The 21,267-nt window shown below is 22.2% G+C and overlaps 5 protein-coding genes across 5 annotated transcripts; 2 read left to right on the top strand and 3 right to left on the bottom strand. All coding sequences in view use genetic code 6, as the record gives it.

Moving 5' to 3' along the window:
* Nucleotides 1-233: 233 nt before the first annotated feature.
* TTHERM_00770760 (importin-beta amine-terminal domain protein) lies at nucleotides 234-5,554 on the bottom strand (the record flags this gene model as incomplete). Its single annotated transcript, XM_001013868.2, has 14 exons — nucleotides 234-389; nucleotides 451-615; nucleotides 674-930; nucleotides 985-1,330; nucleotides 1,386-1,503; nucleotides 1,690-1,877; nucleotides 1,940-2,375; nucleotides 2,438-3,072; nucleotides 3,134-3,334; nucleotides 3,424-3,645; nucleotides 3,808-4,008; nucleotides 4,195-4,446; nucleotides 4,802-4,870; nucleotides 5,288-5,554. 14 exons carry the CDS (start codon nucleotides 5,552-5,554, stop codon nucleotides 234-236), a joined length of 3,513 nt encoding a protein of 1,170 aa, XP_001013868.2.
* Nucleotides 5,555-7,028: 1,474 nt separating this feature from the next.
* Nucleotides 7,029-9,516, top strand: TTHERM_00770740 (zinc finger protein, putative; the record flags this gene model as incomplete). The annotated part of the gene is made up of 8 exons (XM_001013866.2): nucleotides 7,029-7,246; nucleotides 7,360-7,444; nucleotides 7,556-7,628; nucleotides 7,726-7,754; nucleotides 8,709-8,821; nucleotides 8,884-9,112; nucleotides 9,175-9,289; nucleotides 9,344-9,516. Exons 1-8 carry the CDS (start codon nucleotides 7,128-7,130, stop codon nucleotides 9,514-9,516), a joined length of 936 nt encoding a protein of 311 aa, XP_001013866.2. The 5' UTR covers nucleotides 7,029-7,127.
* A 1,017-nt stretch (nucleotides 9,517-10,533) lies between these two features.
* TTHERM_00770730 (tubulin glycylase 3E) lies at nucleotides 10,534-14,881 on the top strand (the record flags this gene model as incomplete). The annotated part of the gene is made up of 4 exons (XM_001013865.1): nucleotides 10,534-11,995; nucleotides 12,054-13,114; nucleotides 13,161-14,602; nucleotides 14,662-14,881. 4 exons carry the CDS (start codon nucleotides 10,534-10,536, stop codon nucleotides 14,879-14,881), a joined length of 4,185 nt encoding a protein of 1,394 aa, XP_001013865.1.
* Nucleotides 14,882-15,256: 375 nt separating this feature from the next.
* TTHERM_000770729 (transmembrane protein, putative) lies at nucleotides 15,257-16,877 on the bottom strand (the record flags this gene model as incomplete). Its single annotated transcript, XM_012797075.1, has 2 exons — nucleotides 15,257-16,708; nucleotides 16,773-16,877. The coding sequence occupies 2 exons, from the start codon at nucleotides 16,875-16,877 to the stop codon at nucleotides 15,257-15,259; spliced, it is 1,557 nt and encodes a 518-aa protein (XP_012652529.1).
* A 927-nt stretch (nucleotides 16,878-17,804) lies between these two features.
* TTHERM_00770710 (cyclic nucleotide-binding domain protein) lies at nucleotides 17,805-21,125 on the bottom strand. The gene is made up of 13 exons (XM_001013863.2): nucleotides 21,057-21,125; nucleotides 20,950-20,999; nucleotides 20,540-20,629; nucleotides 20,359-20,448; nucleotides 20,092-20,181; nucleotides 19,852-19,941; nucleotides 19,623-19,712; nucleotides 19,406-19,495; nucleotides 19,186-19,275; nucleotides 18,988-19,077; nucleotides 18,843-18,932; nucleotides 18,229-18,324; nucleotides 17,805-17,971 (listed from the first exon to the last, which is right to left on the bottom strand). Exons 1-13 carry the CDS (start codon nucleotides 21,093-21,095, stop codon nucleotides 17,884-17,886), a joined length of 1,083 nt encoding a protein of 360 aa, XP_001013863.2. The 5' UTR covers nucleotides 21,096-21,125; the 3' UTR covers nucleotides 17,805-17,883.
* Nucleotides 21,126-21,267: the final 142 nt, after the last annotated feature.

Below are 21,267 nucleotides of genomic sequence, written 5' to 3'. Positions count from 1 at the left end.
TATGTATGTATCTACCTATAAAAACAACCATCTTCAATTAGATAAAATCAGAAATAAAATTTCTGAAAGTAGAGCTATCTATATGCATTATAAACTATTTTGTTTAATCATATTTTAATAAAGGGAATTAAAATTTTAGAAGATATTTATGAAATCATTAATTTATTTTTTAAGTGTTTCTGTTTCAAATATTTATTTTTATATAAAATAAGACTCATTCATTATATTTAAACTCAGTATATTTATTAAGAATGTAGCTGTTCAATATTTTTAAGATTGATATATTTTTATAATAGATTTATATCCTCTTTTAATAAGTGCTTCAAGCATTGAGCGAAGTACTTAGGATCGTTTTTAGCAAGGTCATTAAAGAATTATTTAAGCATTTCCTATTTATTAAAATTAAGTATTATTTTATTTATCACTTTAATACAAATTTAAATAACTTACAGCTGTATTTACTTATATATATTGGTCTTTCAAATATTCAAGATCTTCTTCAGTTGTTTCATCACATTCTTCGCCATCATCATAACCAAATTCAAAACCTTCAGTCATATAATTTGTTGATCCTGTTTCAAATTCTGCTAATCCGCCTGCTTTTTCTCCACCAACCTTGATTTTTAAAAAAAATTTAATCTTTTTGATTAAACTTAAAAAAAATTTATTTTACTGCAAACTGTCTTGGTTGATTTTCTTCTTCATCGTGGATAATATTCATATCAACTTCAACTTTTCCTTCATTTTCTTCTTAGAATTAGTCATTATAATCTCCATTTTCGTCATCATCAACTTCTAAACGCTCGTCTTCACCGTCTTTTATGTAATTTTAAGCATCTCTTATATAGTCCTATTCTTTTCTTTGAGGGATCATCTCGTTATCTAATCCTCTAATCAATGTACTTAAAATTTTAAGTGGAGCACTTACATCTAAATCATTAAAAAAAGTTAAATAAGTTTCAAAAATCTTAATAAATAAATTACCATGTCCAACGTTTTAATGAGAAGGATTGTAAGCAATAGCAACTAAAGTTTCAATTCTATTATCTTTTAACAAGAAAAGTTTAGTCAATGCCAACAAAGTTGTGTTTTTAGTATATTTTCCTCTAAAAGCAGCCTATTGTAATAACCACTTGTCAATTAAAACTTTCAAAGCAAATCTGTTTTCAACACTGAATGAGTAAAGGAAATTAACTGATTCAATGGGATTGTTAATAATCATACGAGCCCATACTAAAACTAAACCTTGAACAGTAGTAGCTAGCTTTGACCTAAAAATCTTATAAATTACTTATTTTAATATTTCAGGATCAGCAGAACCACCAAGAAGCTATTTAATAATTGATTTGGTTAATATTTAATAAATAATATAATTAGTTTAATACATTGTGGAATGCTATCATGCAGAGATTTCCTGAGTAAGTTGAATTACTTTCAAATTAAGAGTTTGTAGGTACTTATAGTAACTTCATAATAACTTAAAGAACATCCTTTACTAATTGACTATATTTTAGAAATAAAATATTTAATTAATGTAATTTATTAAAAAGCAATATTTTTTATTGTTTAATCTTTTAAAAAGCAATATTTTTAAAAAATATTAAATCCAAACTGCATTTTAAAAAAATTAAGAAGAACTTTATTAAGTAATTAAGGTAAATTAAACAATAAATATCTTATAATAATTACTTTTTAATTATATATTGGTCAGCAACTTTAATGAAATTTTTTAGGCAAATTGAGGCATGTTATTATAATGTGCATTCTTCGTTGACAATCATAAGGTTAAGAAGAGGAGGTAAGAGTTTGATTAAACTTTCCTTTGCATTGTTATCTTAGCAGTTCTTGACAAAAATGCTGGTTACATCAAATATACTCTATTAAAATAATGATTGAATGAATGAAAAATTTAGATTTAAAAATAAAGATTTAAGTTTACAGCCATAAGTGAGAGATCTTGTTGTCTAATTTAAGTTAAATTTGAGTTTTCGGCAATGTGATGCTTAATGAGATTAAAACTATCAAGAATAAAAGATGAGAAGGCATTTTAGAAGATAATATTGAAAGAGACAGGATCTTCAGAAAGTTAAGTAATAAGCTCCATAGTAATACGATTAATCATTTAATCATTATGCTACAAAGTGAAAATTTATAAAATAGATCTAGCACCTAGATTAGCTATTTCAGGAATATAAACTTTAGAAAGCTTATTCAAATATACAAGAGTATCTAAAATAATGTGCACAGTTTCAACATTTACATAAGTTAAAATATCAAATACATCTACTAATATAGAAACGTCTTCAATACCATATTATACCCAAGTGCTTCTGTCAGGTAATTGTTATTGATATTATTTGATCTTATGAGCAATTCTATTTATTTTATTGTAAAAAGTTAAATATTTGTTTTTTATTTATGAAAATTCTTTAATTACACTCCAATCGACTTAACAGCAGTCAAACGAACTGGGAATTAGTGAATATTTGAAAGACAAGACATTGCAACTTTAAAGAGAGGAAGGAATAATTCGGTGTGCTTTTAGGCAATAACCTCTGAAAAGCGTGTAACACACCATAATGATTTAGCTATAAGGATAGGATTAGAATTAGGAATTTGAATATCAGAAATAAGATTTTGGATGAGAGAGGAAATGTCAAAAGAAGAGGTATGCTTATATTGGAAATCGATAATATCATCGGAAAAGCTACCAAGAAGGAGGAGACCTACTTCTCTCTTTTTCCAAGCGTGATCGGGAAGAGTGCAGTCAAAGTTAGAAGTTTTGATGAATTCCATAAGTCTTTCTTTGGTGAAGTCAAAGCTTTAGCCCATTTTAATTTCACTTGCTAACCCCTTATCGTAAAATTCTTAGATAACTTAAACTGTTTGTGCTTGATCTTGGTTTGTCATGAACTTTTCGGCAACAATCATAAGAGCTTGAGTAGTTTAATCTTAAAACTTTTCAATTAGTTAGAAAATTAAGTTATGTGCAAGAGCCCTGAGTGACTTCATATTTGCTTCATCTTCATCATCAGTTATAAATTGATTTGGTTCATGAATCCATAATTTTTCCTATTAGATAAAATGAATGAATTTTTGTAAATAAAAATAATTTTGATGAATAAATACTTACTTGTTACTTAGAAAGGAGAATAAAGTGAGCAAGAGCATTGATAATTGGGAAAAGAGCATGCTTTACTAACATATAAAGATCTTCTTTAATGACTAATGTTGCAAGTAATTCAATAGCATTTAATGTTAAACCTTCAATTTCGTTCAAACATTCATCTTCTTCTTCTAAAAATCTAAAATCTAAATTATCTAATCCAGCACTCTATTATAATTTTATATAAATAAATATTTTGTTATTTATTCAATTAAATTTTGCTTTATTTCTTAAATTAAACATTTATAAAATATTACTCCGTATTGATCCATCTATTGAGCTCCTTATTAAATCAAAATAGTAGCTGGATCTTGAATTGGTTATGCATTATTATCAAGATTTTGTAATTAGATGCCATACACACAAGTCCAAATGTAGAGGGGAAGAATGGAGTTCATGAACTTCCAAATAGGGAGAATTCTAATTGCAATAGCATTTCTAGCATAATAAGTAAAATCTCTAAAAATGACATTCATAATCTATAAGCATATTTTAAAATAAAAGATTAAATTAGAGTTTAATAGAATATTAATTTATTTATTTTTTTTTTATTTTGCTAACTTTGAAAAGCAAGCAGAAGAAGTAGGTAGGTAGAAATAACTAAAATTAATAACTAATTAAAATATTCTATTATCATTTACTTTAAGAATATATCTCTTAATAGTGATGTGAGATTTGAGGTCGGTTTGTAAGGTAGAAATAAAGAGATTCATCCAATCTTTGAAAGTTTCATCAAAACACTATGCGACTAAACGATTATCAGATCCATCAGCGTAAGCAAATGAAGTAATAGTTAAATAGAGCAAAACAAATAATTTTTCTCTTTAAGTTTCATTTAAAGTCTGTTTATAAAAAATTGTTAGTTTATAATTATATTTTTTATAATGGCTGCAAATTAATTAATTAATATAACTCAATTAAACATTTCTAGTTTGGTTCAATAACAAACTTAATTATTTCACTATGGAAAATGAATTGAATTATTCCTGACTTATTATGTTAGATAAAGAATTTAATTAAGTAATTACTCTTAGGTTAACTAATATTTATAAGAGAGCTTGCATTAATTTAGGAATCAAAGGAGTGAGTGAGAAACTTTCAGGAAGAATTTTCTCATTTCTATATTTTTCACTTACTTTGGAGAATATTGTACAAAACAATTCTAATCCAGTATTAACTCTTTCCAAATCTTCGCTTTTCATCCAATCTATAATTTGCTTTAATGAACTTGCCCATAATTCTACTCCATCGAAAACCATAATTTCAGTGATAATAAGGGCCTATTTTTAAAAATTATTGTTTATTGAAGCTAATTGGTAATAATTTTAACTATTTCTTCTGCTGGTTGAAAATTTATAAAACCTTTATTATTCAAATTCTTTTTTTTAAATCAGCTTTGCTGCTAACTTGTTCGCCTTATTCATTCTATCACTTTCATTTATTTCTTGGTTTAAAGCGAAAATTAAAAAATATTATTCATTTGCTCATTATAAAAATAAAATAGCTTTATTTATTTATTATTTTGAAAAGCTAGCTAGCTATTTTGCTGACTTATCACTTTTGACTTTGCTGAATAAAACTGGTTTATAATTTTGAAAAAGCAGAAAATTTTCAAAAAAATATATTGAAATTTACAATAATTTCTATAATTCTCAAGTCTCCGACATTCATTAGCAGACCATGCAATAATATTTCTCTTATTTCCTAATTTTTTTATTGAACAAAAGATTAATTTTAACCATTATGTTGAATTTTAATAATAATTTAAATCAATAAAAACAAGGGAGTTTATTTAACAATTATCATTTTTTCAAAGATATTTTATCTAGCTTTTAAAACAAACTAATTTAAAAATAGAAAATTTGTGCAGTTGTTTTGCATCTAAACCTGTAATTTAAATTGCTAGTGAATAACTATTTAGTGAGATTGTTGAAATTTCTAATTTATTAGTTAGTTAGATGCAGGCTTTCTAAAATCAAACTAGCTAGCAAGCAAGTTTTTATATGCAAAATGTTAGATGAAGCTCGAAAATGATATAAAATTCAAAATAAAATGGTTTTCTTTTGCTTGTTCAAGTAAAAAAAAAAATTAATCAAACGAAATAGTAAATTTAAACAAAACCTTTTTCTAATCTGCAAGAGCCTGATTGCTTTACCAGTACTCTCTGAGCATATTTTTGATTAAAGCACCTATGTAAATACGCATTTGCATGTTTTACTCCTTCTAAACAAAAATCTTGATAGAGGTAGATGCAAAATTATTAATCTAGTTGAGGGCTTACTCTAAAAATTTATCACCTTGAGCTAACTTTGTACTATCTGTGACTAATTGCTGATATACATTTAAAACTGTTAGCATGTCTTGCTAACTAACTGAATTGGAGTCCATACTTATTAGTTTTGTTTAATTATTCTTCCTTTGTTAACTTAAAAACTATCTTGATTTATTTATTTATTTCTTTCTTTCTTTTTTTAACTTTTTAATTTGTTTTATGAAATCTCTCTTCTTTCTTTTTAACTTCTTTTCTAAAACTTGTTTGTTTTATTGTTTGCTTGTATGTATGCTTTTTTGATTTCTTTTTTGTCAAGCTTTATCTATCTATCTATTTATCTATCTACACTTCTCTTTCTATTTTTTGACTTTTTTTATTGTATATTTATTTGTTTGTTTGTTTGTTTTGCATTTTATTTATTTATTTATTTTCACTTCTCTTTCTTTATCTGATAATTTTTTTTTTTAACTTGAATATGAATTTTTCATGTAAATATGTATGTATGTATGTATGTATGTATGTATGTATGCATGTTTGTATTTGCATGTTATTATATTTGTATTAATTTAATTTTCATAAAATTTACTTGTTTTTTTTATTTATTTATTTGCTCTTTTGATTTAATTAAATAGGTCTGCCTGATTCACCAAATAATTTAACTTGACTCGCATTTAATTTTGCATTTAATTTTTTTATCAAATTAAAAAATTTTTTCTACTCTGCCAATTCAAAAATTAATTAGCAAAATCAAATATATATTTATTACACTTTTATTTTACATAAATATTCCAATTAAAATGTTAAAAAATATAATTATCAGGTTTGTTAGTTGTTATTATTTGAAATTTCAATTTAAATTGTTTCATCTATCAATCTATTTTTCTTGTTATAGTCTTAAATGCTGTGTTTGTTTTTAATAAGCAATAAATAAACAAATCTTTATGGAAGGCAATTAAAATTTAAGTTATTTAACTATACTGAACTAATAAATTTTTCAACTATTAAAATTAAAAATAAAATTTACAATAATTATTTATCATAATTAGTGTTATTAATAAGCCTAATTATTTAGATTAATTTCTATTATCCTGTTAAAAAAAATATTCTTAAAATAAATGATAAAATTATTAATTAAAATTGAATAAATATTTTTCATATTTAATATTAAATTGAATATAATAAATTAAAAATAATTATTTTGTAGTTGAACTTACATTACTTTGCTATAAATATTATTATTATTAAATAAGACTATTAAAATTAATACGCATATTCTCATAATGTAAATAAAGATAATTTATGTTTATTTAAATAATTTTATAAAGTTAAATTAATTTACATATTTTGATAATAATTGTGTTTCTAAACTATTTTAAAATGTTTTGCTTGATTTATAGATAGTTTAAATGACCTTTTATGTTAATGAGTATGTCTTTTTAAATAAAATTAAGTACTATATATTTTATACAAACTATAATTTAATTATTAAAGCATGATGCAGGAGATTTAGTGATTAAATGTTTTGTTAGATATTTATTTATTTATTAATTAGTTTATAGAGTTGGAATTTCTCATATCTTTTTATATTAAAATAAAAAATCTAAAAATTTCTAATTTAGAAGTAAAAAAACTAGAAGAAATAAAGAATAGCAAAATCTATTTATTCAAATAATAGTATATTTTGAAAAAATGACATAGCGCGGTGATTTAAAATAATATTTTGACGAAAAAGAAGTTTAAAGTGAGCTTTAGGGAATCATTTCCCAAATTTAGAATCTTTAACCAGAAGCACAGGAAATTATTACAACGTAAATCTTGTTAGAATTAAATTTATTTATTGTCTTTATTATTATTTAAAGTGACTGAAATACTCATAAAAAATATAAATTTATCAAATTTATAATTTATTTTTAACAAATAGCTATTGCATTTAGTGGTTCTAATCATTCTTCGACTCCCAATGTGAAGTAGAAGACTTTTTGGGTGAAATCAAAAAGCTAGAAGAAGTATTTTAAATTATTTCTTTAATTTTTAGACACAAAATTTATAATCAATGAATAAGTGTCTCTCAAAATTAAAGAGATAAAAATTTTAACTTTTATTTAACTTATAAAAAGCCTGAATGTGAATAAAAGTTGTTGGAATTTATCAAAAAGAAAATATCTCAAATGGAAAGCAAGTCTAAGAAAGGTAAAATAACTAGTTTATGACACTTTAGAAATAAATTTATTTATTTAAAGTAGTCAGTCAAGCAAATACATACTTAATATTAATTTTAAATAAACAGCAAAAGAGGAGAGTAATACTTCTGCTAAGGTATACACTACTTAATAATAATTAATCCATTGATTTCCTTCATCAAAATGAATCTAGATTTACAAATTAACTAAGATTCTCTGATTTAAAACCATAAATAATTACAAGCATCTTCTATTCGCAATTAATTTTGATTGATTAAAAATGAATAAATAAGTAGGTTGATTGATTGATTGACTATGATGAATAAGAAATTTATTTATCAGTTAATGATTTATTTAGAGTAAATCTAATCAAGTAAATAAAAATTGATCGATTAAGCAATAGAAAATAGCATCCATTAAACGAATAGCAGTTTCTTTTTGGCTGACTAAAAATTAAGTCAATTTAATCTGCAGACTGAACTTACAAGAAAGAAAATCTATTTTTATACTTAACCAAATTATTCACCTCTATTATTGATTAGTTTCTTTATCTTTGCTAAAAAAAATTTAATCAATCTAAAGCAATCAAACAAACATCTACATACATACAAACAAACATAAAATAAATCCTAATAGATGAAATATATGAATGAGATGATAAATTTAATCACTTATTTATTTGAGATTGATCACCATAAATTACGAAATTTAACTGCTTTACTTACTTACTTACATACATACACACTGGCTCTTTCTCTCTTCAAAATTCGTGGCTGACCTCCTCTTTCCGTGATTCCTACCACTGCTGAATCGAAGAGAGACAGAGCAAACCCCATAAAAAATAAAAAAATTTCCAAAATAAAATAAAAAGGAAGAAGTAAAAATAAAAAATGGAATAAATAAAATAAAAAAAATTTTAAATAAAATACCAAAAAAAAATATTAAAAAAAAATACTTCCTCCATCAAAAAAAAAATAAAATTTTTATTTCATCTAAAACTTATTAAAAAAATTAAAAAAAAAATAAGCAATAAAATAAAAAACCTCCTCAAGAAAACTAATAAACCTCATTCTAAATTATTATAAAAAAGGCTTCAACCATCCATGACAGAATTAAACCAAAGGGTAACAGCAACAATGCTAATTCTGGTGCTAAAAATTAAGAAAATCCTCAAACAAACTAACCTACTACAAAGAAATTTGTGTAAATTAAAAATATATGAAAACTCCATAAAAAAAAACATTTTCTTACTTACATATATCAAGAAAAATATTAGAAAAAGACGAATAAAAGCTAAAAAAAGCAAATGAAGCTGTTGAAAATAAAAACAATGCAAATAACAACTAAAATAATAACTCATCCAATGCTAATAACTAAGAAGAAAGTGATGAATATTTAATTAAAGAACTAGAAGACAAGAAGAAACAAAGATGTAAATATTATCCCAATTGTAAAAATGAAAAAACTTGCCCATACATTCATCCAACTGAACCTGTAATTCATTCTCAAAAACTATTTATTTTTATATAAACAAATAAATAATTTTAATTAATTAGTGCACTTTCTTCCCTACTTGTAAGTATGGTTCTCAGTGTATAAATAAGCATCCTGATTGCAAATATGGTAAATCATGCCAAAGACCTGATTGTTTCTACGAGCACCCTTTCCCAAGTAAAAATAAATACAATTTTGAAGAAATTCAATTAACAATATTTTATTAAACAGAAAAGCAAGCCATAAATCCTTTCCTATAAATGTTAATGATGCCTATGATGAATGCCTCTAAGAGAAAGATTACTAATAAGCCAAACGGTAAAAGACCTTTCCCTGGAAACACCCCAGGATAATTACAAGGTGGTGAAGATTAAAAATCTGAAGATAAGCAATAATAACCTTGAAAAAGATCGTTGGTTTCAATAAAATAGAAATATAATTAGAATAAAAAATTAATTAATTAATTAATCAATCAATTACAATCCCAGTATATTAATTAATACAAGTCTCAATATAATACCAAATATTTATTATTTAATCGATTTTATATTTTTTATATTATATAATTGTATCATCTTCTTTTTGGGATTTTCTAAATATATATATATATATTTCTTCATAATAAATTCATAAAAAATAAATAAAATTATAACTAATCAGCAGATTGTAAAGGATTTTTTAAAAATTAAATTCAAAGACTAGCATAAATAATTTATTTCACATTCATTATTGAATAAGAACAACATTTATTTATTATTTCAATAATTTACTGATAAATATTTCATTTTAAGAGCTTCAAACATTTAAATTTAATTAGATATTTAACATAAAATTCACAAAAACAATTAAATATAAATATAAAAAATAATTTTTTGATAAATAAAATTATTTATTTGTAAAATTTATCATTTTATTCTAATCTATTATGCGAAATAATAATAATAATTTTATTTATTAATTCGTAAAATTAAAAATATTTAATAAATGAATTGAAAAATAAAAAAGATTGTTTTTAGACTTTTAGAAGATCTATCTCATGTTTGTCTCTTTTGATTTATAACTATTGCTCAGTTTTTTATTCAAATAGCATTTTTATCAAAGAATATCATCAATATTGGTTTAAAATTTAAAGGAAAGAGTTAATATGTTTTTGATGTTTTAATAACTGATAATTTAGTTGTGAAATCCTTATTTAGAAAGAATATTTTTCTGTTTTAATTATTAAATCAATTAAATCCATCAAAAAGTCATAACTATTAATATAGTAATTTTAGCTATTCTTTAAATTTTTTCAAAGATAATTAATTTATTAACAAAAAGATAAATAGACTAGGTTTGTTAGGAGTTCTTAAGTGTTTTATATTTAAGTAGAAATATTAATTGATTGCCAATCTATACAAAAATAGGATTAAACCATATAAATGATATTGCCTTTTGAATACTATTTTTTAAATGACGCTGATAACAGCAGCAAAAGCAACTATAACAATATATAATTTATTAATGAAAATTAGAATAATAATTTAAGACAAAAGCCTAAATTTTATCCAAACAACCAATTTTTAATTGAGCAAGAATAGGATAAATATGAGAATAAAAAGATTAAAAATTACATTTCAGATTAAATTCAGTTACAACCTAAGAATACGCCAATTAATAAAATGAATCATTTTGCAAATATAAACAATTATTAAGACAATAAATTTTCTTTAGAATCTTTAAATTAAGCTTAGTAAGATAATCTTTAGAAAGAAGAAGATTTATCCATTCTTTCTTTTGATTCCTAAGAAGAATTAAATTATTTATAGGAAGGCGAAGAAAATAATTAGTTTTTAAATGAAGGAGATATTTTTGGCTATTAAACTCGATACACATTTTTTGAAAATAGAAATAATTTATTAGTAGAGGATGCAACAAACAAAAACAACAACAACTACAACTACAACTACAACAACAACAATAGTAGCACTTAAAGAAATTACGATTTTAATTATTAGAACACTAATGAAATGCTTTAAAAAAAGAAGAAAAGTAATTTTTAAAATAAAAGTCAAAGTTAATTAAATAATCATAAAAATGAAGAAAAAAAACCTAGTTAGTAGAGAAAGGAGCAGTTAATGAAAAGATTTGAAAGTTTGTCTAGAATTTACAATAAGGAACTATCATAAACTGTCACTAATGGATGGCTAAAACCTTCTTAAGCTAAAACAATAAGTTAGGATAACAATTTAGGGAGTTCTGCTGCTAAGAGTAGCAAGGTTTTTTACTAATAATAGAAACCTTTTTCTGCTTAAATTACAAATTCATCTCTTAAATATGCAGCTGCTTCTAATGGTTTTCAAAATTTAGATTTTTCGTATAAATAAAAACAGTAACTTATTTAACAAGAAACTAAAAATAAGATCAAGGAATAATAAAATGTAGAATCCAATAATAGAATAAGCATGAAACCTCCTAAGTCTGCAAATTTAAATAGCTATAAAAATATTTCTAATCTAAAAAACTTCAAAGAAATCATTTTAACGAGACCAAATAGTAAATAGGTCAAATTTTAGCAACAAAATTCTGTTAATTCTCAGCCTTCTTCTTTGGTTTCCTAACCTCTAAAAATTTAAAGTATAGAAAAAAATAATTTAAATAGCAACTTAAATGATTAAAATTTTTATGATGATTTTGCTGAGTTAGGCTCAACTGAAACTACTGGCTTTTCTTTTTAGAATGTTTTTTAGTTGGCAGGTGTTCCTAAAGATTTTATAGCTTCTCCTAGAAGTCCTGTACAAGAATTAAACCAAAAATAAGAAAACAGGGAAAATGAACTAGATCAAATGTTAAATGATCATCATATTTATGTTGCAAGTTCTGTTACAAATTAAAATTAAATAAGTAAATTTATATAGAAATTCAATATTTATTTTCTTAAATTTTATTTTAATTGTTATAGAAAATGAGCAAACAGAAAGGAAACCAAATATGTTTGGTAAAACTCTGACAACTTTGGCTCGGCCCTTTTCAAAAGAATATTCAAACAGAAAGGATATTCTTAAAAGTGCTTAGTAGAACGTAAGGTTCAACAAAAATTTAGATTATCTTGATAGTCAAAATAAAGTTGTAGCCAAAAACAAAAAAAGAACAATTTTTAAAATAAATTAAAATAATCTGTAAGGAAATCAAAAAGATTTATAGTCAAATCAAACTTCTTCAGTGATCTCATAATAAAATTCGATTCAGTAATATGGTGATGATAATTATCAATAAAATTAAGTTTTAAATGATGATCAAAGCCCTTTGATTAAATAAAATTCGATTGATTTAAATGCAGCTGAAATAATTTAAAATGATGAAAACGAAAATACTTAAAAGGAAAATGTGCTCTAATAAAAAAAAAATTAATCCAATTAAATTGTAACAAGTTAACAGCAAAGCAATAACTATTTTAAATAAGAAACCACTACTAATACATCAAATTTTTCTACCACAAGCAATAGAATTATTTCTTTATAAGCTTTAAGATAAAAAAATAATTCTACTGTTAAAAATTCTGACAACAATAATCAAAATCAAACTAATCCTTAAAATTAAAACACTAATTTAAAAGAGAACAATGATAAATAAAATTTAAAAAAAACTAAAATATAATCAGCAAGTGCAAATTAAGCTGGATAATCAAATAATTAATTACAAAAAACATTTTTTATCAACTCATAAGATGAATATGTCAGAAGGACACTTCTTAGAATGGGCTGGAAAGAAAATAAACTTCTTTTAAATAATAATTTTGATTTAAAATGGATTTATATAGATTCAAATGATGACTACAAGTTTTTAAATGATAACTAATTTTACAACCACTTTAAAAATAACACTGAGCTTACATAAAAGGGAAGACTGCTCTACAACTTGAAAAATAACACACAATTTGGTGTAAATTAGGAATTATTTTTTCCAAGGTGCTACGATCTTGGAAATGATCAGGAAAGAGGAGAATTTTCTAATGAATTTAATGTAAATTACTTAAAAAACTTTATTTAATATTAATTATTTTTTTTAGAGAATGAATGTGATGAATCTGTTGAAAAAGCACATACAATATATAAAGCTAAGAAGAAGTCAAACGTATTAGGAAATCAAGCAAGCTTATTAATAGAAGCAAGCCAATAAATTAAATGCTTAAGTAAAAGATGGGATATTCTTTGCAAAAGTAACGAAATAGAAGTTCTTTAGTCCTTTAATGTACGAAGATACGAAGAGAGATAACAGATTTATTTTTAACATTACTGTGATAGCTGAAGCTGTGGAGATACTCAAAAAATTAAAAAGATAGTAAGAGGAATATATAGATGAAACAAGATAATCAAGAGATTGCTAATTATATATTTACTAAACAAATTTTAAATTGGAGTCTATGATTTCTCAGTATGTTAAAATTAATGTACCTTTCGATGAAGAAAAGTTTGTATTTGAAAAGATCGTGGGTATGTCAAAAGAACATTGGTCATCTCCATCTATGAAACTTATGAAAAAGCTTTACTCATTGTATAAATATTTCAAAGATGCTGACCCATAATTTAAAGTTTCTGGAACAAAAAATATTTGGATAATTAAACCATCTGCTAATTCAAGAGGATCTGGGATATATTTAGTAGATAAATTAGACGAAGCTATTGACAGTGGTTTAAAAATGTAGGCGAGAATAGTTTAAAAGTATATTGAGAGGCCTTTAATATTTCAAGGAGCAAAATATAAGAAACTGAACAATAAAAAATTTGACATCCGATAATGGGTCTTGGTAACAAGCTTTAAGCCTCTCAAAATTTATTTTTTTACAAGCAGCTATTTAAGAGTGTGCAGCTAATCTTTTGATTTGGACAATATTAAGATTCTTTCTAAGCACTTAACAAATTTCAGTTTAAATAAAAATAGTCTAGCCAAAGAAAACTGGGATGAGACTGTAGTTGAGCTAAAAGATTTCATTAGTTATTTGAAGGAGTTTAAAAATATAGATTATCAGGAAGATGTAAAGCCTAAAATAAAGGATTTAGTTATAGAAACAATTAAATGTGCAGCAGACAAAATTGTCAACAGAAAAAAAAGCTTTGAGTTATATGGCTTTGATATTTTGTTAGACGAGTATGCTCATCCTTGGTTGCTTGAAGTAAATTTAAGTCCAGCTTGTTCAGAAAGAAGCTCGTTTTTGACTGAAATGCTTGATGCGATGGCATACAAGATGTTCTAAATTGTTTTTAAATAAAACAACTTATAAGAAGACTTAGAAATCAATAAAGAAACTGCAATTTCTACTGCACCTGCTTCTTGCCAAAATCCAGATTATGATTGGGAAGAAATTTATAATGAAGAGTAAAAAGAATATTTTTGTGAAGAAGATAATAATATGCAATTAGCCTTTAATAATGATATCCAACTTATGGTTATAGGGTAAAAAGCAGATTTAAAAAAGGAAAAAAATCTTGATAAAAAATACTTCTAATATTGGTAATTAATTTTGTAATTTAATTTCTTTATTTGCCTTAAAATAAAAATTTTATTATTAGGGGAGCGATTAAAATTCAATCAAAGATTAGATCATTTTTAGCCAAAAAGAAGCTATAAAGATTGAAAAATTAAAAGTTTACATTTGCAGCCATTAAAATTTAGTAAAAGATGAGACAATTTTTAGCTAAAAAGCAGTTAAATATTTTGAAAAAGCAATAATAAACAAATATAAATATTCCAATAGAAGATTTTAACTAAGTTAGTGTTATTGAAGTATGAAAAAATATTTAGAAAATTTAAAAAATGACATAAATAAATAAATAAATAATGATTTTAAATCACTCATTAATTAAAATTTTATTAAAATTAATTAATTAATTATTAGATTTATTTATTGAAAAAAGTTTTATTTAAACATAAAAAATAGTAATTAAATTAAGTAAAATAAATTATTTTAATAAACAAGTATGTATAAATTTATATGGCACTAAATAAAATAAAAAATAATAACTAATCAATTCATATTTATTTGTTCACTTTATCAATTCATTTTTTCATTTAATTTTTCCTTTAAAAATATTTTTTTAATTTGATTATGAAAAGTGAGTGATATTTGATTATTCATTTATTAAATTCATTCTTTGATTTAATCAATCACTCAATCAACGATAAATCAGTGAAGACATATTTTGGATTTACTGTTAAAAACTCATCAAAATTTTTTTTAAATACTATATTTTATAAAATTATGACTTTATAATAAATTGTATGATATTCGTAGTTATATTTTCTAATGTCTTTGATTAAATTTCTTTCAAAAACATTTTTATCTGAGGTTAATTTGATCAGTTAATTATGATTTCTTAATTCGTTAATCATGTTTAAATAGGTTAGATCATCTAGTATATCTATTTTTATGGATATAATTTAATTTAATACTTGTTTGTTTTACAATTATTGCTATAATTATTACAAATTAATATCATTGTTTAAATTTACTTTTTAAAAATTATAAGATTTTTTATTTACTCTTTTATAATTGCCATTTACATTAAGAATTTAGCAACCTTCAAATTCATGCAGTAGACAGTTCTAGATTGAAATAGAGGAGTTATTTCTTACGAAGTCTATTATGATTATTTTAGTATTTTTAAGATTTTAATTATTATAATCTTTTATGGATTAAGCAAGCTAATCCTCATTATAAATATGCAAAATATACTGTCCCTTAAAAATTGTAATCAGTATGTTTTTTTTAAATAAGTAGTAGTATATAAAATTCTAAAGAATCAGTAAGATGAGCCAAGGATAAATGAATTCTTTTTGTAAATTGTCATAGTTGAATGTAATATACCAAATATAAAGTATGGTCATAATAATAGAAGCAATTGTAAAATAGTATTAAATATACTTATCTAAGTCTACTAGATAATATTTAAGCTTATTTACTGATTTTTTTGTGTATAAATAAAGTAAGTCGATATTTATCCCAAATATTATTTTGAAGAGGAACAAATAATTCAATCTTTGAACTACCTTGCGATTTCTGTATCTAAAAATTAAATAAAAACTTATCACATAGCCACTTAGCACAATAGCTGTCCATAAGTAATGAATTTCCTTTGCATTTCTTTATAAATAATTAGAAATACAAGAAAAAACTAGAGACTAAAAGGATGAAGTAAGTAAGTTTTTTAATTTAATTTGAGATATTAGTTTATAAATCTGCAATTCTTATAGAGTAACAGCAAGTTAAAACATGTAAGATAGAAAAGAAAAAGAAATTATAGGTAGAATCAGATATAAGCAACTAGTATCATATGGATTAATAGTAAATAATATGGCATAAAACTAAATAAATAAACAAAAAAGCATAGTTGTATACCTTAGCAATAACCCGTTATTCTCATAAGAAGTATAATAAGATTTGAATTTTTTAAATCTTATTAAGAAGTATAAATCTTCTACACTAAATATTTTGAGTAAAGTCACTAGTAAAAATTCAAAGACTCCAAAATTAAAAACTCCCTAATAAGCTATCATAGAGTATATGGAAACGATTAAAAAATATATCAGAGTAAACAACATCCATGGTATTAATTTGTACTTTTAAAAATAAATTAAATGTTTTAACAAACAATTATTAAAAAAATAATCAATTATTTATTACAAATTCATTATTAATAAGCCATAATAACCAATTTATTTAATTAGCTCTTACAAATAAAATGTAGAAAATCTTAAAATAAGAGAAAGAAGCTCTGATATCTCCCATTCAACAATTTTCTTTGCAAAGTAAGTATATAGGTAGGTAGGTAGGTAGGTACCTTAATATTTTTTTAAAAATTATTAGATTCCCTTTTTGATGGTTTTTTATACTATATTGTTTGATCTACTTAACAAATTGATATTTAAATTATTTATTGAGAATTATCTTTTTTTTACTTTTTTGATTTCTTTATTATAAATTAGTAACAAACTAATCTTATTTTTTTTGAAATTGGAGTTTTTAGTAAAAGATCAAATCCTATTCTCTGATTTATGGTTATTCATAATTCTTTTTAGAAAGTATTTTTTGAGCCTACTTCTGATAAGAAATTTAAGTCACGATTTAGATACTATTAAAAGTAATTAATTTTAAAAATAATAAGAAATAATTTTTTTTGTATTAGTAATATTTTTTATTTTTTTCATTAAATATAAAAAGCTTAGTTGCAACTTAAATATTTTATTTTTTTTAAATTGGAGTTTTGAGTAAAAAGATCAAATAAATACTCTTCTCTGATTTATGGTTATTCGTAATTCTTTTTCAAAATTAATTTTTGAACCTGTTTCTGATAAGAAATCAAATCCATGGTTTAGATATTATTTAAAGTTATTGATTGTAAAAATATTAAGATATTAATATTTTTACATGTTTTTAATAAAGAGAAAACTAAAAATAAATAAATTATTTTCAAAAAAATGAAAGAAAATTATTATTATTATTTTTTTTCAAAGTTAGCCAATTCAACTTAAATATATTATTTTAGATTATCCATAATTACTTAATAGAGTTAAGAATATTAATTTAATTGAATATTATTTCAAAATAAATTGAAAAATCCTTTAAATTTTTTTAATTTTATAGCATCATTTTATTTTTAATTTCAGTTAATTCATTTAAACTTTTAAAAATATAAATAAATATTTTATTTTTTTTGATGTAAAATAACAAAAATTAAACAAACAAACATCTAAAGTTTATTTACATAAAAAATAAATGAATTTGAATTAAATTTTCAAAATGTGTTTATTTATTTTCTTACTAATCTTTTAATCTTTTATACTTTTTTGATCAAATTCTGCTCTCCTTTAATTTTATTGTAGCTTTTCATGTTTTTAAATTAGTTTTTTTTAAAAAAAATAAAATAATAATTAATTAAAAATAAAATGATTATTTATTAATAATTTATGAAGTTAAAAGAGATAAAAAATATTTTTATTTCAAATAATAATTTTTAGCTAAAGATTTAGATAATTCTTTCTTTAATGAATGTTTGTTTGCTTCCATTAACTATGAAGTTTTTTTTATAGCAGATAATTTATAAACTTAAAAATTGAGAATTTATTATATTAAAAACTACTTTTATTAAAGGTAGAGTGCCAAAATCTAAAGATTATTGCATTATTTTAAACCTTAACCTAAGTCTGATATACCTTGAGATCCAATATTATTTTCACTATTATTTAATTGTTATATGAGTAATTATTTTATTATCTTCAAAAATAAATAAACTATTAATTTAAAAATTTATTGTTTTTATTATTTTATTTCATTAACTATTAAAGAATTAGTAAAATTTTTTGTAATATATGAAAAGGGATCTATCTTTTAAAAATTAATTTGTTCAAGTAAAAATTGTTTGTTGATTATATTTTTTGCAAATTAATTGATTTAAAATAAAGAAAATTATTTTTTAAGCTTTTGTATTTATAAGCTTTTAATTATTAAAGAAAGCACTTATTTTATAAAATTAAATTTTAATTTCTGGCTTATTTATTATTTCAAAATAAATATTCCTTTTTTATTTAAGAAAGTGGCATTTTAATTTTATTAGAAAAACAAAAAATTTGAAAATTAAATGTTTTAAAAATAAATATTATCAATATAATAGTGATGCTCAATACTATCTTTGTTAAACAAGATACTTACTTAGTTATTAATTAATGAAAAAATAATAACGTATGAGTTAGTTACCTTAAGTTGAGAACTAGCATTTTGAGATTAGCAAATCTAGATAAAGAAAAACCTAAGCCCAAAGCACCCTCATCCTTTATTTTATTATGTCTGAAATAAAAATATTTTAATTTTTTATGAAAATAATTATATTAAATAATGCTACTAAAAATGGAGCATCAAAGTAGTGAGTTTGCTGCTTTTTGCTAAAGAATTACCAAAGTCTATGGCACCTTATGGTCCAATTTTATTATACCTTTAACCAGAATAAAAGACTAAATTAAAATTTTTATAAAACTAAATAAAAGATAAAATTTAATGAAAATAAATTAAATTAGTAAATAAATATCCTAATTATACATACCCTAAAGAAATTGTTAAATTTTATAGATTTGTGCAGTTTGATAAAGCTAATCCTAATCCAGAAGCTCCTTAAGTACCAATATTATTGTACCTACAATATAATTTATTATTTATTTCAATAATGTAAAGTCATTTTATTAATTTTTAAAAATATTTTTCTAAATAAAGAATAATTAATTTTTATTAAAAAAAACTAAAAATGAATGAATAAATGATATTACATCAAAGAAATTATTAAATTAGATAGATTTTTACAGTTTGACAAAGCTGAAATTAATCCTGAAGCGCCTGACGCTCCAATACTATTATGTCTTTTTAGTTGCATCAAAAATAATTTTAATATTAAATTTTTATTAGAATTTGTTTAAAAATATCTTTTTTTAAATAAAAATAATTTAAAATATCAAATTCAATCTAAAATCTAAAATGTTTATTTACTTTAGATCAAGAGATAATGTTTAAATTTTACTGCTATCAATGAAAATGGAACCAAAATTAAAAGCCCCATCATCACCAAAATTATTGTACCTTTTTTAGTGTTTTAAGAAAGAATAATTATAATTCAAATAAAACTACTTTCAACTATTATTTAGAGCTAGCTATAAATTATTTATTTGTTTCAAAATTTAAACTCAAATAAAAATTTATTCCAAAAATATAAATTTACTAGAGCTAAAACTTTAAAAATTAAAGATTTTTGGAGTTTGCTAAAATTTAGGCTAATCCTTATGCGCCTTAAGCTTGGATATTATTGTACCTTGATTATATTAAAAAATTAAATTAAATTCAAACCGAAGCATAATAAAATAGTTTATAAAATGAATAAGCTAAAAAAATTTTTATTTAGATTTAAGGATAAAAAGTTGATTCTAATGAAATTATTGATTGAAGTAAAAAATTAATTTACTATAGAAAAAGTGTCAAATTTTAAAGATTAGAACACTTAGATAAGCTCAAACCTAAATCTTTAGATCCTTCATCACCAATTTAATTACTACTTTTATTTTAATAATTCCCATGTTAATATAATATTAAGAATAAATCGAATATAAGTAAACAAATTTCAATCTTAAATTTCAAATTGCATCTATTTGTTTTTTATGAAGATAAACAAATATTTAAAAATTAAAATTAATGTATTTTTTTGTGAATATAACTTAAATAATTCATTTACCCTAAAGAAATTACAAGAGTTGAAAGAAAAGGACAATTTGTCAAAGCTGATGCCAATTAGGATGTACCTTCATCACCAGTATTATTTTACCTTTAAATAATGATATAAATAACTTTATTTAATTTTCTTCTGAAGATTCTAAAACTTAATTTTATTTATTGAAGTAAAAGTAGTCAGTTACTATAAGAAGAGAGTCAAATTAGATAGATTAATGCAGCTTTAAATACCAAGGCATAGATCTTTAATACCTTCTACTCCTATTTTATTACCACTATTTATTAAATTATTAAATTAATTTACAATTATAATATTGGTTATTTAATCTTCTATTTAATTTAGTTCTATCAAAATAAAACACACTTAGATCTTAAATAAATAAATAAATAAAATTTGTCAGACACTAATTGAATTTATAATTATATTAGAAAAAAATTATATATCAAACTAAAATATTTAAATAGAAATTATAGTTTAAATATTTTGCTAATAAAGTACTAATTAAATATTTTGAGTTAGATAGTTTTAATTAAATAAATAAATGATTGAAGAGATTATGTCTGTAGTATTAAAAATAATTTATATATTTTTTGCCTTAAGTCGATATAGAGAATTTTGTGGCATGATAAATTAGAGTTTAGAAACTTTTATTATTAAAAATTGTTAATAAATAAAAGAGCTTTTAATAAATATTAGTTTACATCTTCTAAATTGTAATATTCAGAATTTTATTATATCATTTATTTTTTTTTTTTTCTAAATGTTTTTACTATTTATTTATTTGTTATATTTAATAATAAAAGCTAAAAATTATATCTAAAATTTCTTTAAAAGAAAGAAAAATCTAGAATTAAACTTCTAAACCCATTAATAATTTATAAAGAATAATATTTTTATTACAATGTAAGGTCA

The sequence above is a fragment of the Tetrahymena thermophila genome, assembly GCF_000189635.1.
Source record: "Tetrahymena thermophila SB210 genomic scaffold scf_8254670, whole genome shotgun sequence".
Taxonomy (NCBI): Eukaryota; Ciliophora; class Oligohymenophorea; order Hymenostomatida; family Tetrahymenidae; genus Tetrahymena; species Tetrahymena thermophila.
This window is presented reverse-complemented; position numbering and strand designations above follow the sequence as displayed.